Source organism: Lasiodiplodia theobromae (assembly GCF_012971845.1).
Source record: "Lasiodiplodia theobromae strain AM2As chromosome Unknown scaffold_5, whole genome shotgun sequence".
NCBI classification, from domain to species: domain Eukaryota; kingdom Fungi; phylum Ascomycota; class Dothideomycetes; order Botryosphaeriales; family Botryosphaeriaceae; genus Lasiodiplodia; species Lasiodiplodia theobromae.
In genome coordinates this window covers 1197105-1211823 of record NW_023336541.1, presented here as the reverse complement: position 1 = coordinate 1211823, position 14719 = coordinate 1197105, and the positions used below count along the sequence as shown (strand labels likewise).

Sequence of the window (14719 nt, the reverse complement as noted above, 5' to 3'; positions counted from 1 at the left end):
ATGCAAAGACAAGCGGGGGTTTTGTGTCAACAATATCCAACAAAGCATAGATACTATTTGGTATTCGCCCAAGCGCCCTCCAAATCGCTGTACAGCTTCCAGTTGTACGCAGTGCTCGGATCATTGAACCTGAGCGCCTTGTCCAACGTAGCAATCTTCGCCATATCCTCCTCGTCCAACGGGAAATCGCTCTCCAGGTTTTCCTTCATCTGCCAATCGATGACACTCTTCGGGATGACCGCACGGCCATTGGCGAGGCCCCACGCAAGTGCCACCTGGGCAGCGCTCTTGCCGTACTTCTTGCCAATGTCGTTGAGAATGGGCTCGTCGATGAGGCGAGGGATATCTGCTTTGCCCGTAGCCCAGTAGATGTCGCGGTAGAAATTGTTTTGGTTGGCAAGAGGACTGAACTGTATCATCTGGATTCCCTTGGACTTCTGCCACTCGACAAAGGCCTTCTGTTGCAGGTAGGGATGCAGTTCCATCTGGTGGACAGCCGGAACCTGGAGTATCTTGTTAGACGTGCTTCTCCAACCGAGGAAGACAACCTACGATGGAGCCCTCGTCAAGTAGCTTCTGGACTTCACCCTTGCTGAAGTTGGAAACACCAATGGCCTTGGCTTTGCCCTTCTGCACCAACTTCTCCATGGCTTTCCATGTGTCGACGTAGGTCGTGGTGCCCATCATCATCTGTCCATCCTCCCCCTTGGGGAAGCGCTCTGTGCCCCGCTTGAAAGTGCATGGGTAGTGCATGAGGAAGAGGTCGATGTAAGGAGTGTCCAAATCAGCAAGCGCCTCGTCAAGGGCGGGCTCAACATCGTCGGGGTGGAATGCGTTGCACCAAAGCTTCGTAGTCAGGAAAAGATCTTGGCGAGGAACCCCCGCCTTTCGAATGGCCTTCCCAATGAACTTTTCCGTGTCATAGCTGTGCAGTATTACTATTTCAGAGGCTCAGATGGGTTGGGATGCTGACGACTTACACTCGAGCCGTGTCAATGTGCCGAAAGCCAGCATTGATGGCGTTGTAGACGGCGCATTCCTGCTGTTCCTTGTCCTGGAAGGTACCGAACCCAATGGCTGGCAGCTTCGCACCCGTGTTTAGTGTGTATGTTTTCTGGCTGATTGGTCGAGAAGCGATGCAAGGAATGAAGCGCTTTGGTTGGCGGCAGATGCGGGTAGTGCTTCGGGCGAGTAATCGTACGCTCATCGTGTTCGATAATATCAATTCAATCGTTAGACAAGAAAGATTTCGCTGAATTCTGGGCCGTCTCTCTTCCTTGTTGTGAGATATTGCTTCGATGTTGCCTCCCCATATACCCCTCCCCCGCATTTCTGGGGTAGCCCTCGACGCTCGGGTGGCCCCAACGATCGGGTGGTGCTGCAATGCCCTCGAGCCGAGGGCGCACCATGTCATTCACGTGTTTCAGGACCACAGTCCGAAGATATCCACAACATGACTTCCAATCACTTTGGGTAGTCGACGACCGACGAATGATCACAGTCATGAGCCCTCATCGGTGGCAGATAGGCGTGTTCAGTGTGGGAACATTAGGCTGCAATACTATGCGCTCATACCCCACCATGGTGTAAACGTTGTAGTTTTTCCAGGCCCACAACTTTAGCAGAATGTGTCAGACTTCTTCAGTTTTCCCTGCAATTATTCTTCCGGATATCTGCCAGCGTGTTTCTGTCGGTGAGATCGAATCTCGAAGGGAAGACCCCTTGTGGTGGATAGATTAACTTTTGCACAACTCACCCTCTATCCATATAAGTCTTCGATAGCGTTGACTTTCCTTTGTGTTGAACATGAATAAAGGGACCGCGGCACATCCTGTCCTTTTAAGAAGCTACATAAACACAGCAATGAAACGTGGGAATGAACATACTCAAATGGCTTCATATCCCGTGGAGAATTATCCACAACGAAAGACCTTTTACTAACACGGCAACGTAATCAGATTGATTCTCTATTTTCCTCAATACTCTAATCAGATGAGACTTACCTCAGCCTCCGATGCACGTGTTTTGATATTCTTCCATTCGTTATTGCACACGGACTCCATCAGAGCCAGCTGCCACTACCGCTACCCGACTTAATGAGATTACCCAGGCCTTCCAAAGGTGACTCGTCGTTCTTTTATCCTTACCCAAATTGGGTTGTTGGGCTGATTTGTTGACGAGCGGCAGGCATCGTACCATCGTAATAGGAAAAACATCAAAGAAACTTAACGTTGAGCGAGGGAAGTTCGAGGGGAAGAAGAAATTATTAATGCAGGTAAGCAATTTTGCGCGAGTTATGATCAAGTCTTCTGTGACGTGGACAGACTTCTCAGGCTGCGTATTACTGGGCTGTCTATAGTCTGCAGGCCCGATTTGCTTCCGATTCCGTGTGTCTAACAAAAAGTGTTAAAACACGGGAACAGTGGGCTCCTTTAACTTAATACTGTAGGCCCGGGTGCTGAACCCATGCCGAGATGCCTTGCTACGAATCAACTTTTCTGCATGTTTCATTTGCCGACATCGTCAAGAAAGAGTTTTTTGTTTTATTTGTGAATGATTCGAATGCTATGAACTTCGTTGGAGTGTCATTCTTCGGCGTTTTCCTCGGTGTTTCACATCCAGCCTCCTGCAAGCCACTTGCCGCATGCGGCAGTCAGATCACAACCCCACTTAGCTCCTTGGCGTTTTGGCCTCTGCGTTACACGTGGGAGTAACTGCGCCCCAAAGCATTGCCGAATCTAGTAGCACGGATGAATATGTGTTGTCCAGAACGAAATGGAAGAAGGACCAATTTTGCGATGACTCAACCAACTAGACTTAACGCGCGGACCCCGAAATGTATAAGAGTCTTTCGTCGCGCGATTTCAGCTTGTCCTACCTTCATTTCGAAATACACGACGTTTGAACTACACTACAATCTCAGGATGCACACCCGTCTTTTGGTTCGGGACGACGTCTCCAACGCAGCACATGTTGCTGTAGCTGCATACGTCGACGACGCTCAAGATGCATACATCTACCCCAAGCGCCACGAGTATCCTTTGAGATATCTGAAAGTCAAGACCGACATAATTCAGCACAGCTTGGAGGACTCCATAGCACTACCGATTGTTGCTGTTCTCGAGCCTAACGATGAAGGGTGGAACGGCACTCCAGAAATCATGGGCTTCTGCATCTGGTATCGCGAAGGCGCCGACCAAAATGAGGAAGAAGCGCAGAACCGTGATGCTCAGAAGAAAAAGCCATGGATATCAAGTGAGTACTATCACGACAGCCACACGACAAAACTCCTCATTAGAATTCATAGAGACTGACTTGTACCCCAGGACTCAAAGAACGCATCCTAGACTCCGATGTCGTGGACTACATCCGAGACGTCCGCAACCCGATCGTCGACGCTTCCCACGCCCGGGCTGTAGCCGAAACCTGTAGCAGGAGCGACTCACAGCGCTGGATCGAAGACGGGTACCAAAAGCCCGAACAGTTCTACGGAATCATGGACGTCGCAGTCGATCCCAAGTTCCAGCGGCGAGGGGTGGCCCGCATGCTGTTGGAGTGGGGCATGGCGAGAGCGGAGAAGGAGAACGTGCCGGTTCACCTGTCGGCGACGCCTGCGGGGGCGCCGCTTTACAGGAGCCTTGGTTTCCGTGGTGTCGGGAAGTGGACGTGGCGGCCGAACCAGGAGGCGGAGTGGGAGATAATGCGCTGGGATCCTCCACGTTCTGGTCTCGGTCAGACTGGACGAAGTGCCGCGTAGGTTATATTGAGACTTTCTCCGGGCCAAGTGGCCATCGGTGTTTTGATTCGTGGTCCCCCGCCTTCACCCACAGTTGGCATCGCCGCCCGGGCTCTTGTTCTCCCTTAGAAACTTGATATGAACACGAACCGTTCTGGGAAAGACTCATCCCACGTGGGCCCACCGTCCAGCCCAGTACCGCCGCCAATCTCCCTGCTCGCCCAGCATTTCTCCAACAACCTCTGCGCATCCGACACGCTCCTCGAGCCCAACAGCATCGTCACGTGCCGCAACTTGTCTGAGACAAACGCCTTCATTTCGCGAGCCTCTGCGCTCGTCAGGCCCTCGCCACTAGCCTCGAATCCCGCGATGAACAGCGGCCAAACGACCACGTTCCAAGCCACACTATCAGCCTTTAGACCCGCAGCTCCGAACGAATACAACGGGCAGCCGAGATGGTGGAAGAGCGCTCTCAACGCGCCAATCCGTAGGGTTTCGGCGACCGTCGTGCCGAATATGTCCTCGAGAATGGAGGACAGGATTGCCGGATCATCAAAGGAAGGCTCGAAGACGAGGGTGCGGAGGCAGTAGAGCAGCGTGGCGGCATGGTAGCAAGAGATCAACGCAAGCCAGTCCGGGCTGGACAGCTGGAAATGGATGGTTGTGGTTAGGTCTGCCAACCACGATTGAGGTGAGAAGTTGGCGATCTTAGCAATGATGGAGCGGATGCTTTGACCCGTTTCTTCATCCGTTAGTTGGATGCTACCAGAGCCGTTGTTGCACAACGATGCTCTGAGAAGGTTGGTTTGAGCGATGGCCTCGAAGAGAGCTTTGGGACAAGGGCAGCAGGAAGCTACGGTGATACGATCCCAATTTGGGAAGCTTGTTATGAGATCATATGGCCACTTTGGAGATTTTTTGAGGTGTCTTGCATTGCTTGTCGTACCGCCCATGATTTCAACTCTGTGTGAAAGCTTCTTAGCGAACAAGACTGCGAAATTTCGTCAACCGCTAGCCATAATGCCATAACTTACGTGATGAAGTGGAAAGCAATATGAGGTGCATCACCAGATGAGAGAATGTATTTATCCCACCCTCCCTGTAGTTCAACAATAGCAGCAGCGCCTTGGGTATGCTGGTGCCAGGCGCCGGTAGCTGAGTATTGAATCTAAAAGAAAAAGTGGTTTAGTTTTGTTTGAGCGAACAAAGGGGCACATGTAAAGTAGAAAGTATGATGCGTACGTCTCCTGTGAGAAGCATTACGACAGCTTCCAAAAGAAGGTTCGGGTCATGAGCCGAGTGCACTAACTCTTGTTTCAAAGCTTGAGTAGCGTGATATCTTTGTTTGCACACCTCAAGATCGCGGTCAAGGTTATCCTGAGAAACAATGGCTTTGTGTTGTGCACAAATCATGTGCATCGATTTCTTGACCACGTCTGGTTCGTCTCGCCAGTCACCGAACTGGATTCTGGTCCATTGTAACACGACATCATCTGCAATAATACGGGGTGCAATCCGTTCATTATCTATGCAATTTGTCAGCTCACAGCTATATGTAATGGTGCCCTGGACTCGTACAGTATTGCACAAAATTTAAAGTAGACAGAGCAAATTTGTCAGAAGGTAGCCAAGTCGTATTTTACAGCAGGTGCAATCCACAGTTTTTCCGTGATGAATTTGTTCGATGAAGAACAAGCTCGTGTCGACTTTGGTTGACATTCGCTTGGCTACTTTGGGAAATCAAGTGGGGGGAGCTTTCGTTCGGGCGATGCCGTGAGCGCTTTAAGCCGCTGGATGATTGGTCATGATATATCCAAACAGTCGGCTTTTTGTAGCCCGGGCACTCGATTCCATCCTGCGGACAGCGACTACACGTCGGCAAGCTGCCATCACAGCGGACGCGGCGTTTCTTGCAAGATACACATTGTATAGTGGCCATTACGAGCGCTGGCAATGTTGATGAATAACAATGCTACAGTTGAGTCCGACGGAGAAAGTTTTCGTCGCCAATACGCCGAACGGAGACTAGCGTGCCGAATGAGGTTTAGCGTTGTTTTGAGAAACACAGTAGTAAACTCTAAATTTACGTGAGTTCTGGAGAATGCTAAGGAGCAGAAAGCCTTTCCTTCCATATAAAAATCTTGACTTTCACTCTCCTTTTCAAGAAATTTTTGGTCTATTCAATATCTCCGCTTTTCATCCTTGAGGTATTGTAGTAGTTGGATAATCTTGCCTCATGTCTGACAGTATCAACTTGGGTCATTGAAGTAGATTAATACTGCCTCGAAGAAAAGTCAGGATATTTAAATCTGAAATTTGCTTATTTCGTATCTCATCAATCTTAGGAACTGCTAGAAGGGAACATTATTACAACCAGCTCATTTGACTTTAACACTACTGTTCCTGTGAGCCGACAATGGACAGATTTTAACATATTGGAGAGGGGGAAAGAAAGAGGAACAGAAGGATTCTACCCTATCATTGACCTTGGCCGTTTTGGAGACTCGTCGCCGCCAAGCGGCGCTGTCACGGCCCGCCTTCTTCGAGATTGAGCGCTGAACACGCTGACGCTGTCCGCCCGGCCCGCTTGCGGCCTGGGGCTCTGCAGGCCGAGCTGCTCCAGCCCTCTGTGCGCAGATTCGGAGGGCGTCGGCGTCTGCTCGTCCCTGTTCCTCAGACCGGCCATGTTGATGGTGAGCTTCAGCGAGTTGATGGCCACGCGGAGACGCGCCCGGTGCTCCGGGGCCCACACCTCGTAGATGTTGCGGACGTAGTGCCACGATTGCCACCTGTCGGCGCTTCCCGCCCGGATTGTAAAATCGTGTATCCGAGTTCGGTAGATCTCTGTACATTGGCCGACGATGATAGGGTACCATCCATCCACAACTACGTTCTTGTTGTCGTAAGATATCGAGAACCCCAAGACCTTCCGATGGACGCTTCTCTCCATCTTCGCAGCCCGAAAAAGATCGACAGTGGACGAGACTGCCACCATCATGCTGTACGCGTTTTGTTTATCCGCCACGGATATCGATTCTTTATGAGACTTCACCTCGCAGGTCAGAAATGGGAAGTGCATGTAGTCTGTTGCTGCAAAGTTGGACGAATTGCTGGGCACTGTAGCAAGCAGAGCCCATTCAGGGGCCAAGAAAGCCCGGGCACCGAAGCCAACGCAATAGTCCGGCTTAGGGGCTGGGAACCTGTCTAGCAGCCGAGGTGCTCTTGTCCACGACTCATTCCGAGCGTCAACAAAGAGTCTGTACGTTGAGCGGAGCTCGACATCCCTGTCATAGACACCCGAGAGGCGTTCCGCTGGAGGGCAGACGAGATCATGGAGCTCGGCTATGACGTAGGGCTCATTCTTGAATTGCAGCCGCTCGATAGTCTGTCGCAGAACTTGGTTCTTGTAACGCTCATCGGTTGTAGGGTCGTGAGATTCGGCCTTGAGGTTTTCCAATAAATCCCTGGTCGAGTCATCCACGCCTGCTTCATCTATGCTCTCATCATACTCTTTCATGAACAGCTGCACCGTTACAGACATGCACTCCAGCTTGTGGGGAAAGTTTGACCTTTTGTATACGTAGCTCGTTGTGCCAGTGTCATCTCTCGTGGATGGCTGTGTCGTCTTCGCTACAGAGCCCTTCTTTTGTCCCTGTGCACGCATTTGGGACCCGATGGATGCGGCGGGTTGATATGCAGGTGTGCCTCTTAGAGACTGTATGGCTGGGGCATCCGCGACAGCGGTTTGCCCAGGCTGAGCGCTGTTCATGACCCAGTGTTCCGTTGGGTCGCTGTATGCCGATCGCGGGACTGCTGGCAGCAGTGATGCTGCTTCGACTACGTCTTGGTGTTCTGTATGATTTGATTTATCTCCGGTCACGGCTAGGTGTTCGGGTTGGGTTGCTTTCTCGACGTTGGTCTCCGTGTGCGTGAGCTTCTCCGGGCTTTCGACAACGGGGGAATCGACTCCGGAGTTGTGGCCTGGATATGGAGGCGGAGGGTTCCTGAACTTTCTCTTTGGCTTGTACTGGGACTTGGTCTTGGTCTTGGCCTTGGGTTTGGATGCGGCTTCGGGCGCCAGCGCCGAGCCTGTGGCATCAATGGGTCGCTATCTCTTACATGTGAGCGAGCTGGGAGAAATTTCAATCATCCGAGGAGTCGGCGCACTGACCTCAGGGGGTAATCCTTCAACACGGCGACTTTTGCGGCTGGGCGGACGTTGTGGACGGCTAGCTGGCGCTGAGAAACAGTTAGTACACATGTCTGTTGGCCGTCTTGCGTGGGTATACGTGCTGGTAACGCTTTTCGATCTTTGTGATTTGGTATCCGTTTTCTTGGCAGACTGTGAAGCGGCAACGGATTCTTTAGGAGGCTCGGTGCGCTTTCGCCGACCCATGGTGGGCGAGCGAGTGAAAAGATCGGACAGAAGAGAGGCTCTTCGCCAGAATCACCGAGGGCGAAGCTACTATGCTGAGCTAACTATGGGCCTGAGGGCCTGGGCTTTGCTAGTCGCAGATTCCAGGGTAGGCCCCTCCGTTCATTGGTGAAGATGTCTCATCAAGCGAGGGTCGGCATCAACTTGGACCAATAGGATTTGTCCGCCCACTCCTGCACCATGGCTACACCGTAATTCAGCCAGGTCTCATGGGCAATGCTGTAAATCTGCAGGCGCTTTGAGGATAAACAGACCCATTTAAATCATCACTTCTAGGCTGCACAAGAGTTCTGTGCCGCACACGTCAGCGACTCGCATCAAGGTATGTAAAAAACATGCGATGGCTTGGTAGAGTATGTTGCGTGCGAGATAGACGGCCTCATATGGAGTCGAAGTAGGAGATCGCAGAATGATAAACTTGAAGTACCTAAGCCCCATCTTGCTTCGAAAGGTACGGTTATATTGCCAGCAGGACTATCAAACCGTACAGCACTTAGGGGGGAGTGAAACAGTCGTGTGAATGGTTGGATGGTAGACGCTGCGTTTTAAGTTCGATCGCTGACATGTCGTCGCCTCCTTAGGGATAATGAGAGAAACGGCGGAACCTGCGGAAACGACGAAAATGACGGAAATCGCGGAAGCGACGAAAATGACGGGAATGGCGGGAGTGGCGGGAGTGGAGCGGAATAGGAAAAGCGGGCCGGGCCGGACCATCTTAACTAGTGGGGAAACCTGTGGACTTACTTCAAAGATTTTAGTGACAAGTATCTAAAGCTACTGATATCTGACATGGCCCAGACCAACAGCTTGGATTATTTTCAAGTTTGCATGGCTTCCAGAGAGCATACACTGCGAACGGGTTATTGACAGCAATGAGTCACGTGATGACATTGGTCCTGATGATTGTTACCGAGGACCGAAGGTCTAAGCTGTGATATATCTTATCAAAAGGAACAAACTATTGACTGCTTTAACCGAGTATCACCCTCTCTACCAAGTTGAAGTATCTCCAAAGCTCCATCATAACTGATGGAAGGGCTTGTCAGCGAGCGGTGGCTTTCGGTGTAGTAGAAGGCAGTGCTTCCTTCAGCCGGAACTGTCTGATTACAGCGGCTACTGTACTTTGTAGCACCAGTGGAAAACTTTTGTTTCAGTGGAACATCTCCAGCTCACTAGAATGGGGCTATTAACCTTCATCTCTGTCTCGAAACCATTGATGCTCTTTTTTCATGGAGACAGCGAGTTGAGTCAAACGGCCATACTCTCTCGCAAGAGCAACCGCTCAAGTCCAACAGAAGCCAGTCCTCATGCACGCTAAGTCTGAGAGGCAGGTATACTATCTTCAGCAAGTGGCGTCGAGGAATTGGGAGCAGTATCATAGTGCTGATGGGAAGACAGGCGCGATGTTTCTGTGTGGGCAGGAGCAGAAGATCATACATCGCTGACGGTATTATTGCTTTCATCGTGAAAACTTTGCCTAAGGACTACTTCCAGTAACTTGAGGCTACAATGTTAATGAGAGAATAGGCAATTATCGTATTAAGCGCCCATGTCAGTATCTTTAAATAAATTGCTAGCTTAGATGAATCAATGACTTTTTAACCGAAATGACAAAATTACGATTAAGAAATAAAGCAGAGAGATCCGACCAACAATCATGAGGAAATGAAAGAGATATGCCATATTCAAGCGTGTAAGAAAGTAGTGGGAAATGATGCGAGTTTGTAGACCCCGGCAGCTCCAACACCCATCAGACACTGGTCCTAGGGTTAACTCGCTGTCTGCCAGTCTTGGTACATAAAAGGCACGTTGGGATCCTGGCCGAAGTTTGCCCTGATCCTGACTCTTTTCCAGCCCATGCCACAGACGGGAAAAAGACGACCCTTGACATCCGTAGAGGCGGTTCCTAAGATTTTGGTTAGTATAGACGTATCTTAACGTCGGCTAGAGGCAAACCCAAGTATTTCCCGTTTTTTGTGTAGTAGACCGTCTTTTTCTCGAGATTGACTCCACATCCGACAACGTCGCCGCTACCCCATTTGTCGGCATAAGATTCACTATCGTTATGATCGTGCCTGAGTGCATCCCCTAAATCGGCATGGTATCCCCATGTTGGAGCAGCGGCATTGTTCCAACCTGGCATCTTGTCCAGAAGTGCAAATCTGCTGCAATAACCCAAAACAAGTGTACTTAAAATTACGGGTAACAGTTAGCTAATGTAGTCATTCAGACTTTTATTAGACACGTACGGGTATTCTAATTCTGACTCCAAGACTTCAATTTCGAAATAGAAGGGAGTCTTTCCAAATGGCAATGGATAATCGCTTCTCATAATCATTGAGTCATTGTCGCAGAACGCAGCAGTGTCTTCCAACGACATACAACCGATTAGCTTCGAACGCTGTCGTAAAGTGACACTGAGTCGACTCACCACGTCCAGAGATGTATGCCTCCATTCCATCCTCCGAGACATTCAGCCCCTCACTTTTGTCAGTCATACTCCATCGCGAAGGGCGATGTCTATCTGGCGATGGAGTTCCGTGTTGTAGGGAGGCGTCATCGATCGACAGAAGGGAAAGAGTTTCCGGGTTCTGACATTGGATCGCAAGCCGAACCGGCGTCCATCCGTAGTCATCTTTCGCGTTCTTCAGGTCCAAGAAGAGCTTGCACAATCTGGTAGATCCTTTTTCAATCGCGCATTGAAACTTATGCATTCGATTGGGCACTTCGACTCTTGAAGCCAAAAGTTCAACAACCTCCTCATACTTCTCCGTTTCATCAATGGCCCTTTGCCAGTAATGAAAAGCCTGATCGATTGGAGTGGCTCCGTGCGAGACGTTAAGACCAGGAACGTCTAGGGGTGGGTTGTAATCAAGGAGGATTTTGACCATCACTATGTTCCCTTTCGATGCTGCGCCATGAAATGGCGTATCCTTCTCGTCATCTGTGGCCAAACACATGGCTTCTCCGTCGCCAGATTGGAGCAACTTCCGGATGATATCGTCATTCGAACACCAACAAAGATAATGCAAGGGTATCCATCCATGTTCGTCTTTTTCCAGCAGGAAATCCCTTTCGGGGCGCTGGTTAGCGTATTCTCCAAGCAAGAAGTCAAAAATATCCCATTGCTCGGACTCGGCAGCGGAAGTAAGGGCAACTTGCTGCTGCTGATTTTTCTTCCATATATTAATGCCTTGTTGAACCAAAAGCTTGGTGCACTCAAGACTACCGGCATACACAGCAGCATGGAGAGCCTAGTGCAATTAGTTTACTGCTATTAATGGGAAGGTTCTGACTGACAGTGTCGCCGGTGAGATCATCGTCATTGATGTCAGCTCCATACTGTAGAAGCACACGAGCTGCTACCGGGTTCCCGGACCTGCAGGCCTCATAAAGAGGAGCTTGACTCTCGCCGTCCTGGACATTGGGGTCTGCTTTGTGGTCAAGGAGTAGTTTGATCAGTCCTTCTGGTGTATTCGTCCACTTGCAGGCAGCGTGGAGAGGGGTTTCGCCTTCCTTGTCCTTGGCATTTACGTCCACAGAAGAGCACCCAAGGAGAACCTCGCATATCGAATGCTTTTGTTTCCAGGCTGCAATATGCAGCGGCGTTGCCCCAGCGTCGTTTGATATCGTAGGATCTGCACCGTTTTCAAGAAGGAATTTGATGGGTTCCAGCGATGCCTCGTCCTTGATCGAATACAAGAGTGGGGCCAGCCCCCAGCAGTTCTGTGCATTGACGTTGGCCCCCTTTCGAACAAGTAGCTCCAACCCACGGAAACTCCCTTGTCCATAGCAGGTTGCCATTAGAGGTGTGCTCTGATGTATAATCAGGATTCACAAATCCATACGACAAGTATAATGAATAACTTACCTTTACCTCATTCCTTGAATCCACCTCACAATCTTCTCTACTGAGATATCTTTCCATCAAACTCACAATGCCATGGCGTGCAGCAGTATGCAGAGGGTGTTCATGTTCCTTGAACGATCTCTCCTTGACCTTTGGCAGGGTTCTCCTCATCCAACATTTGTAGACGTTACTCTTGGGGTCCAGAAAGCGCTCTGCGCCATCAAGAAGAGACTCCCAACGTGCGGCTTCTCGCTTTCGATCTTCCGCAGTCCATGCGCACTCGGCCTCTCGCAGATGTCGTGGCCACTCCCTGATTTCATATCTTTGTTTTTCGGTTGCCCACACTGCGTCGTTCTCCGTGCTATCTTCCACTTCAGCCGATTGGCTTTCGACGCTTTCAGCCTGTGGCACATCTGTGTCCTGATCGCTCGTCCTGATCGATTGCTCTTCTGTAATCTCAAAATCTTCAACTAGGATATACTTCTTCTGGAATCTGTGTGAATTGAGCTTCTGCAACAGGTGCTCAGCCATTAGAAGATGGCCGTTCCTTTCAGATGCTGCTGAAAGTTCCAGATCGATATCTCTTTGAATCCGAAGACAACGAGTGCAAAATGTTGATATCGTTCTCAAAGGTGAGTCTGAGCTTTCGATGAAGTCACGGACAGAGGTATGTAGAAGAGCCACCAGGCCATTCTGTACCTTGACAAAGTCTCGCCCAATCCTGCTTAGAGTATCGGCTGTAACTCTATGGTCGGGGTCTTGGCTGTCAGGCTCGTCTTGTTGATTGAGATCGAGATCATCCAGTAAGTTGGAAACGAAAGTGTTGGCCTCATAATCGGGAAAATCTTCTTGGACGTCCATGGTGTCTTCATCCCAATTGAGCTCTATCTCATCCCCAATGCACTCAATGGGTATGTTGTCTCTACCGCAGATCAACCAACGTAGCGCCACAACTAACAGATGTCTTTGGCTCCTGGGTAATGTCTCAAAAATCTGATAGTAGGCATTGTTCATTCCCGGTTTCAGATCTTTCATGAACTGATCAAAGGAGTTGATGAGTCCAGGCTCCTTGAGGCTCTCCACTTTGATCGTTGCATCTATGGGAAGATAAGTTAGCATTTACCTTCAATTCTTCAGTCTTCCCCTCCTCCTTACATTTGAATTCTCCAAGAGAGTTTTCCGTGATGCCTTCAATGGCTCTCATCATCATTCTACGGTTCCACTTCGGCCTGGACAGTTTCACTGACGTAGCTACGTAGTATGTGATGTCGTTTTTCGTTCTTTCCTTGTTGATTTCAATGCAAGACATGTCCCGTAACAGCTCAGAGTCAAGCTGCCTACTAGATACCAGGACTCGAATCCTTGAATTTGAACTTGCCAAAGTCACTAGTGAGCCGACAAAGTCAGAGTCATCCCAGTCTTCGCACTCATCTAGTGCATCCACAATGAGCACAACTGGCCGACTTAGTTGCTTTACAAGGCGCTCGAACAAGTCCTTTAGAGCTGGGACTTCCACAAGAGAGGGATCCATCTTGGCGAAACTTGGGAACTGTTTTTGGATTTCATCCAGTAGGTCGTTGCACTTCTCCTGTAGGGTGGCGTTATCCTCGTAATCGTCATGCTTTAAGAGCTGATAGCACAGGTGCAACATTATTTTGCGTGCCTTCGTTGCCGCTTCATCTCCCCGCTTGCAAAAGAAGTACAGTAGAATTGGAGCCTCATCAGCTGGGTGCTGGCTCTCCGTAGATTGTTCACTGTCAAAGTGTTCGATGATCGTTGAGACAAGGACGGATTTACCAAAACCAGCGCGACCAACAAGCCATAGAAAGCCCGAATCACATTCATTCCAGTTCTTGAAGTGTGTGACGTCGTCTCGGAAGATCCATTGGCATGACCCCTTGTGACGTTTTCGGTCGATATTTTCTCGGTACTGGCTGACATGGGTCTGAATGTCGGCGATTTTCCCTCTTTCGAACCACTCAAGATTTTTCTTGAAATTCTTTTGGATCTTGTCCTTCCTCTCCTTCTCCCTGCCCTTATACATCTCAGACTGGATGTTTCTCACACCAGCGGCGGTGAAATCGATCTCTTGAAAGGCAGATTTCGACATCTCCTCCAACCGAACGAGAGTTCGAGAGTCATGAGAATGCGCTCTCAACAGTCTCAATGTTTCTTCTTGGTAGTTGATCTGGTCGGTTTCCCGTAAAGTCGCCAGCTTTGTCCTTAATTCTTCGATCGCATCCTTCAAGGTGTATGATCTGCCACCCAGTGTTCCAGAAAGCGTGCGAAAGACTTTTGACGAGTGGCTGAACAACTTTCTGGTAAGGTATGAGAATCGCAAGATGATTGCGAGAAGCTCCGGAATTTGGTCCAGAACAGCCCGGCTCTTGTGGGCAAACTGATCCACCAAAGCATCCTGACCAAGGTAACGCTGAGCATAAACCTCGCAGACAATTATTGCACCAGAAATCTGGTCGACAGCAGCTGACAGAAATTCGCAAGTGTCTTTGTCGGCAAGGAGGCCCTGTGTATCCATGATACAATCAGCAGACTTTCTCGAACGGAGGTATTATCTGAGTCAGACCATGAAAATCATGCGAAATCCCATCCATACTAATGACACACTTTCAGGCGCGGCTGACATTGCGGCGTCTCCAAGCTGACAAAGCAAATCCAATTTGTCGAAGATGCTTTTCAG

At 49.8% G+C, this 14719-nt stretch overlaps 4 protein-coding genes across 4 annotated transcripts; 1 reads left to right on the top strand and 3 right to left on the bottom strand.

Moving 5' to 3' along the window:
- Nucleotides 1–53: 53 nt before the first annotated feature.
- On the bottom strand, nt 54–1207 carry LTHEOB_2213 (Aldehyde reductase; the record flags this gene model as incomplete). The annotated part of the gene is made up of 3 exons (XM_035511001.1): nt 54–503; nt 553–925; nt 981–1207. 3 exons carry the CDS (start codon nt 1205–1207, stop codon nt 54–56), a joined length of 1050 nt encoding a protein of 349 aa, XP_035365153.1.
- A 1717-nt stretch (nt 1208–2924) lies between these two features.
- LTHEOB_2212 (uncharacterized protein) lies at nt 2925–3757 on the top strand (the record flags this gene model as incomplete). Its single annotated transcript, XM_035511000.1, has 2 exons — nt 2925–3255; nt 3327–3757. 2 exons carry the CDS (start codon nt 2925–2927, stop codon nt 3755–3757), a joined length of 762 nt encoding a protein of 253 aa, XP_035365152.1.
- Nucleotides 3758–3861: 104 nt separating this feature from the next.
- Nucleotides 3862–8132, bottom strand: LTHEOB_2211 (uncharacterized protein; the record flags this gene model as incomplete). The annotated part of the gene is made up of 6 exons (XM_035510999.1): nt 3862–4699; nt 4771–4904; nt 5090–5204; nt 6223–7844; nt 7904–7975; nt 8037–8132. The coding sequence occupies 6 exons, from the start codon at nt 8130–8132 to the stop codon at nt 3862–3864; spliced, it is 2877 nt and encodes a 958-aa protein (XP_035365151.1).
- Nucleotides 8133–11390: 3258 nt separating this feature from the next.
- Nucleotides 11391–14557, bottom strand: LTHEOB_2210 (uncharacterized protein; the record flags this gene model as incomplete). The annotated part of the gene is made up of 5 exons (XM_035510998.1): nt 11391–11396; nt 11472–11918; nt 12109–12531; nt 12721–13118; nt 13177–14557. 5 exons carry the CDS (start codon nt 14555–14557, stop codon nt 11391–11393), a joined length of 2655 nt encoding a protein of 884 aa, XP_035365150.1.
- Between the last annotated feature and the right edge of the window lie 162 nt (nt 14558–14719).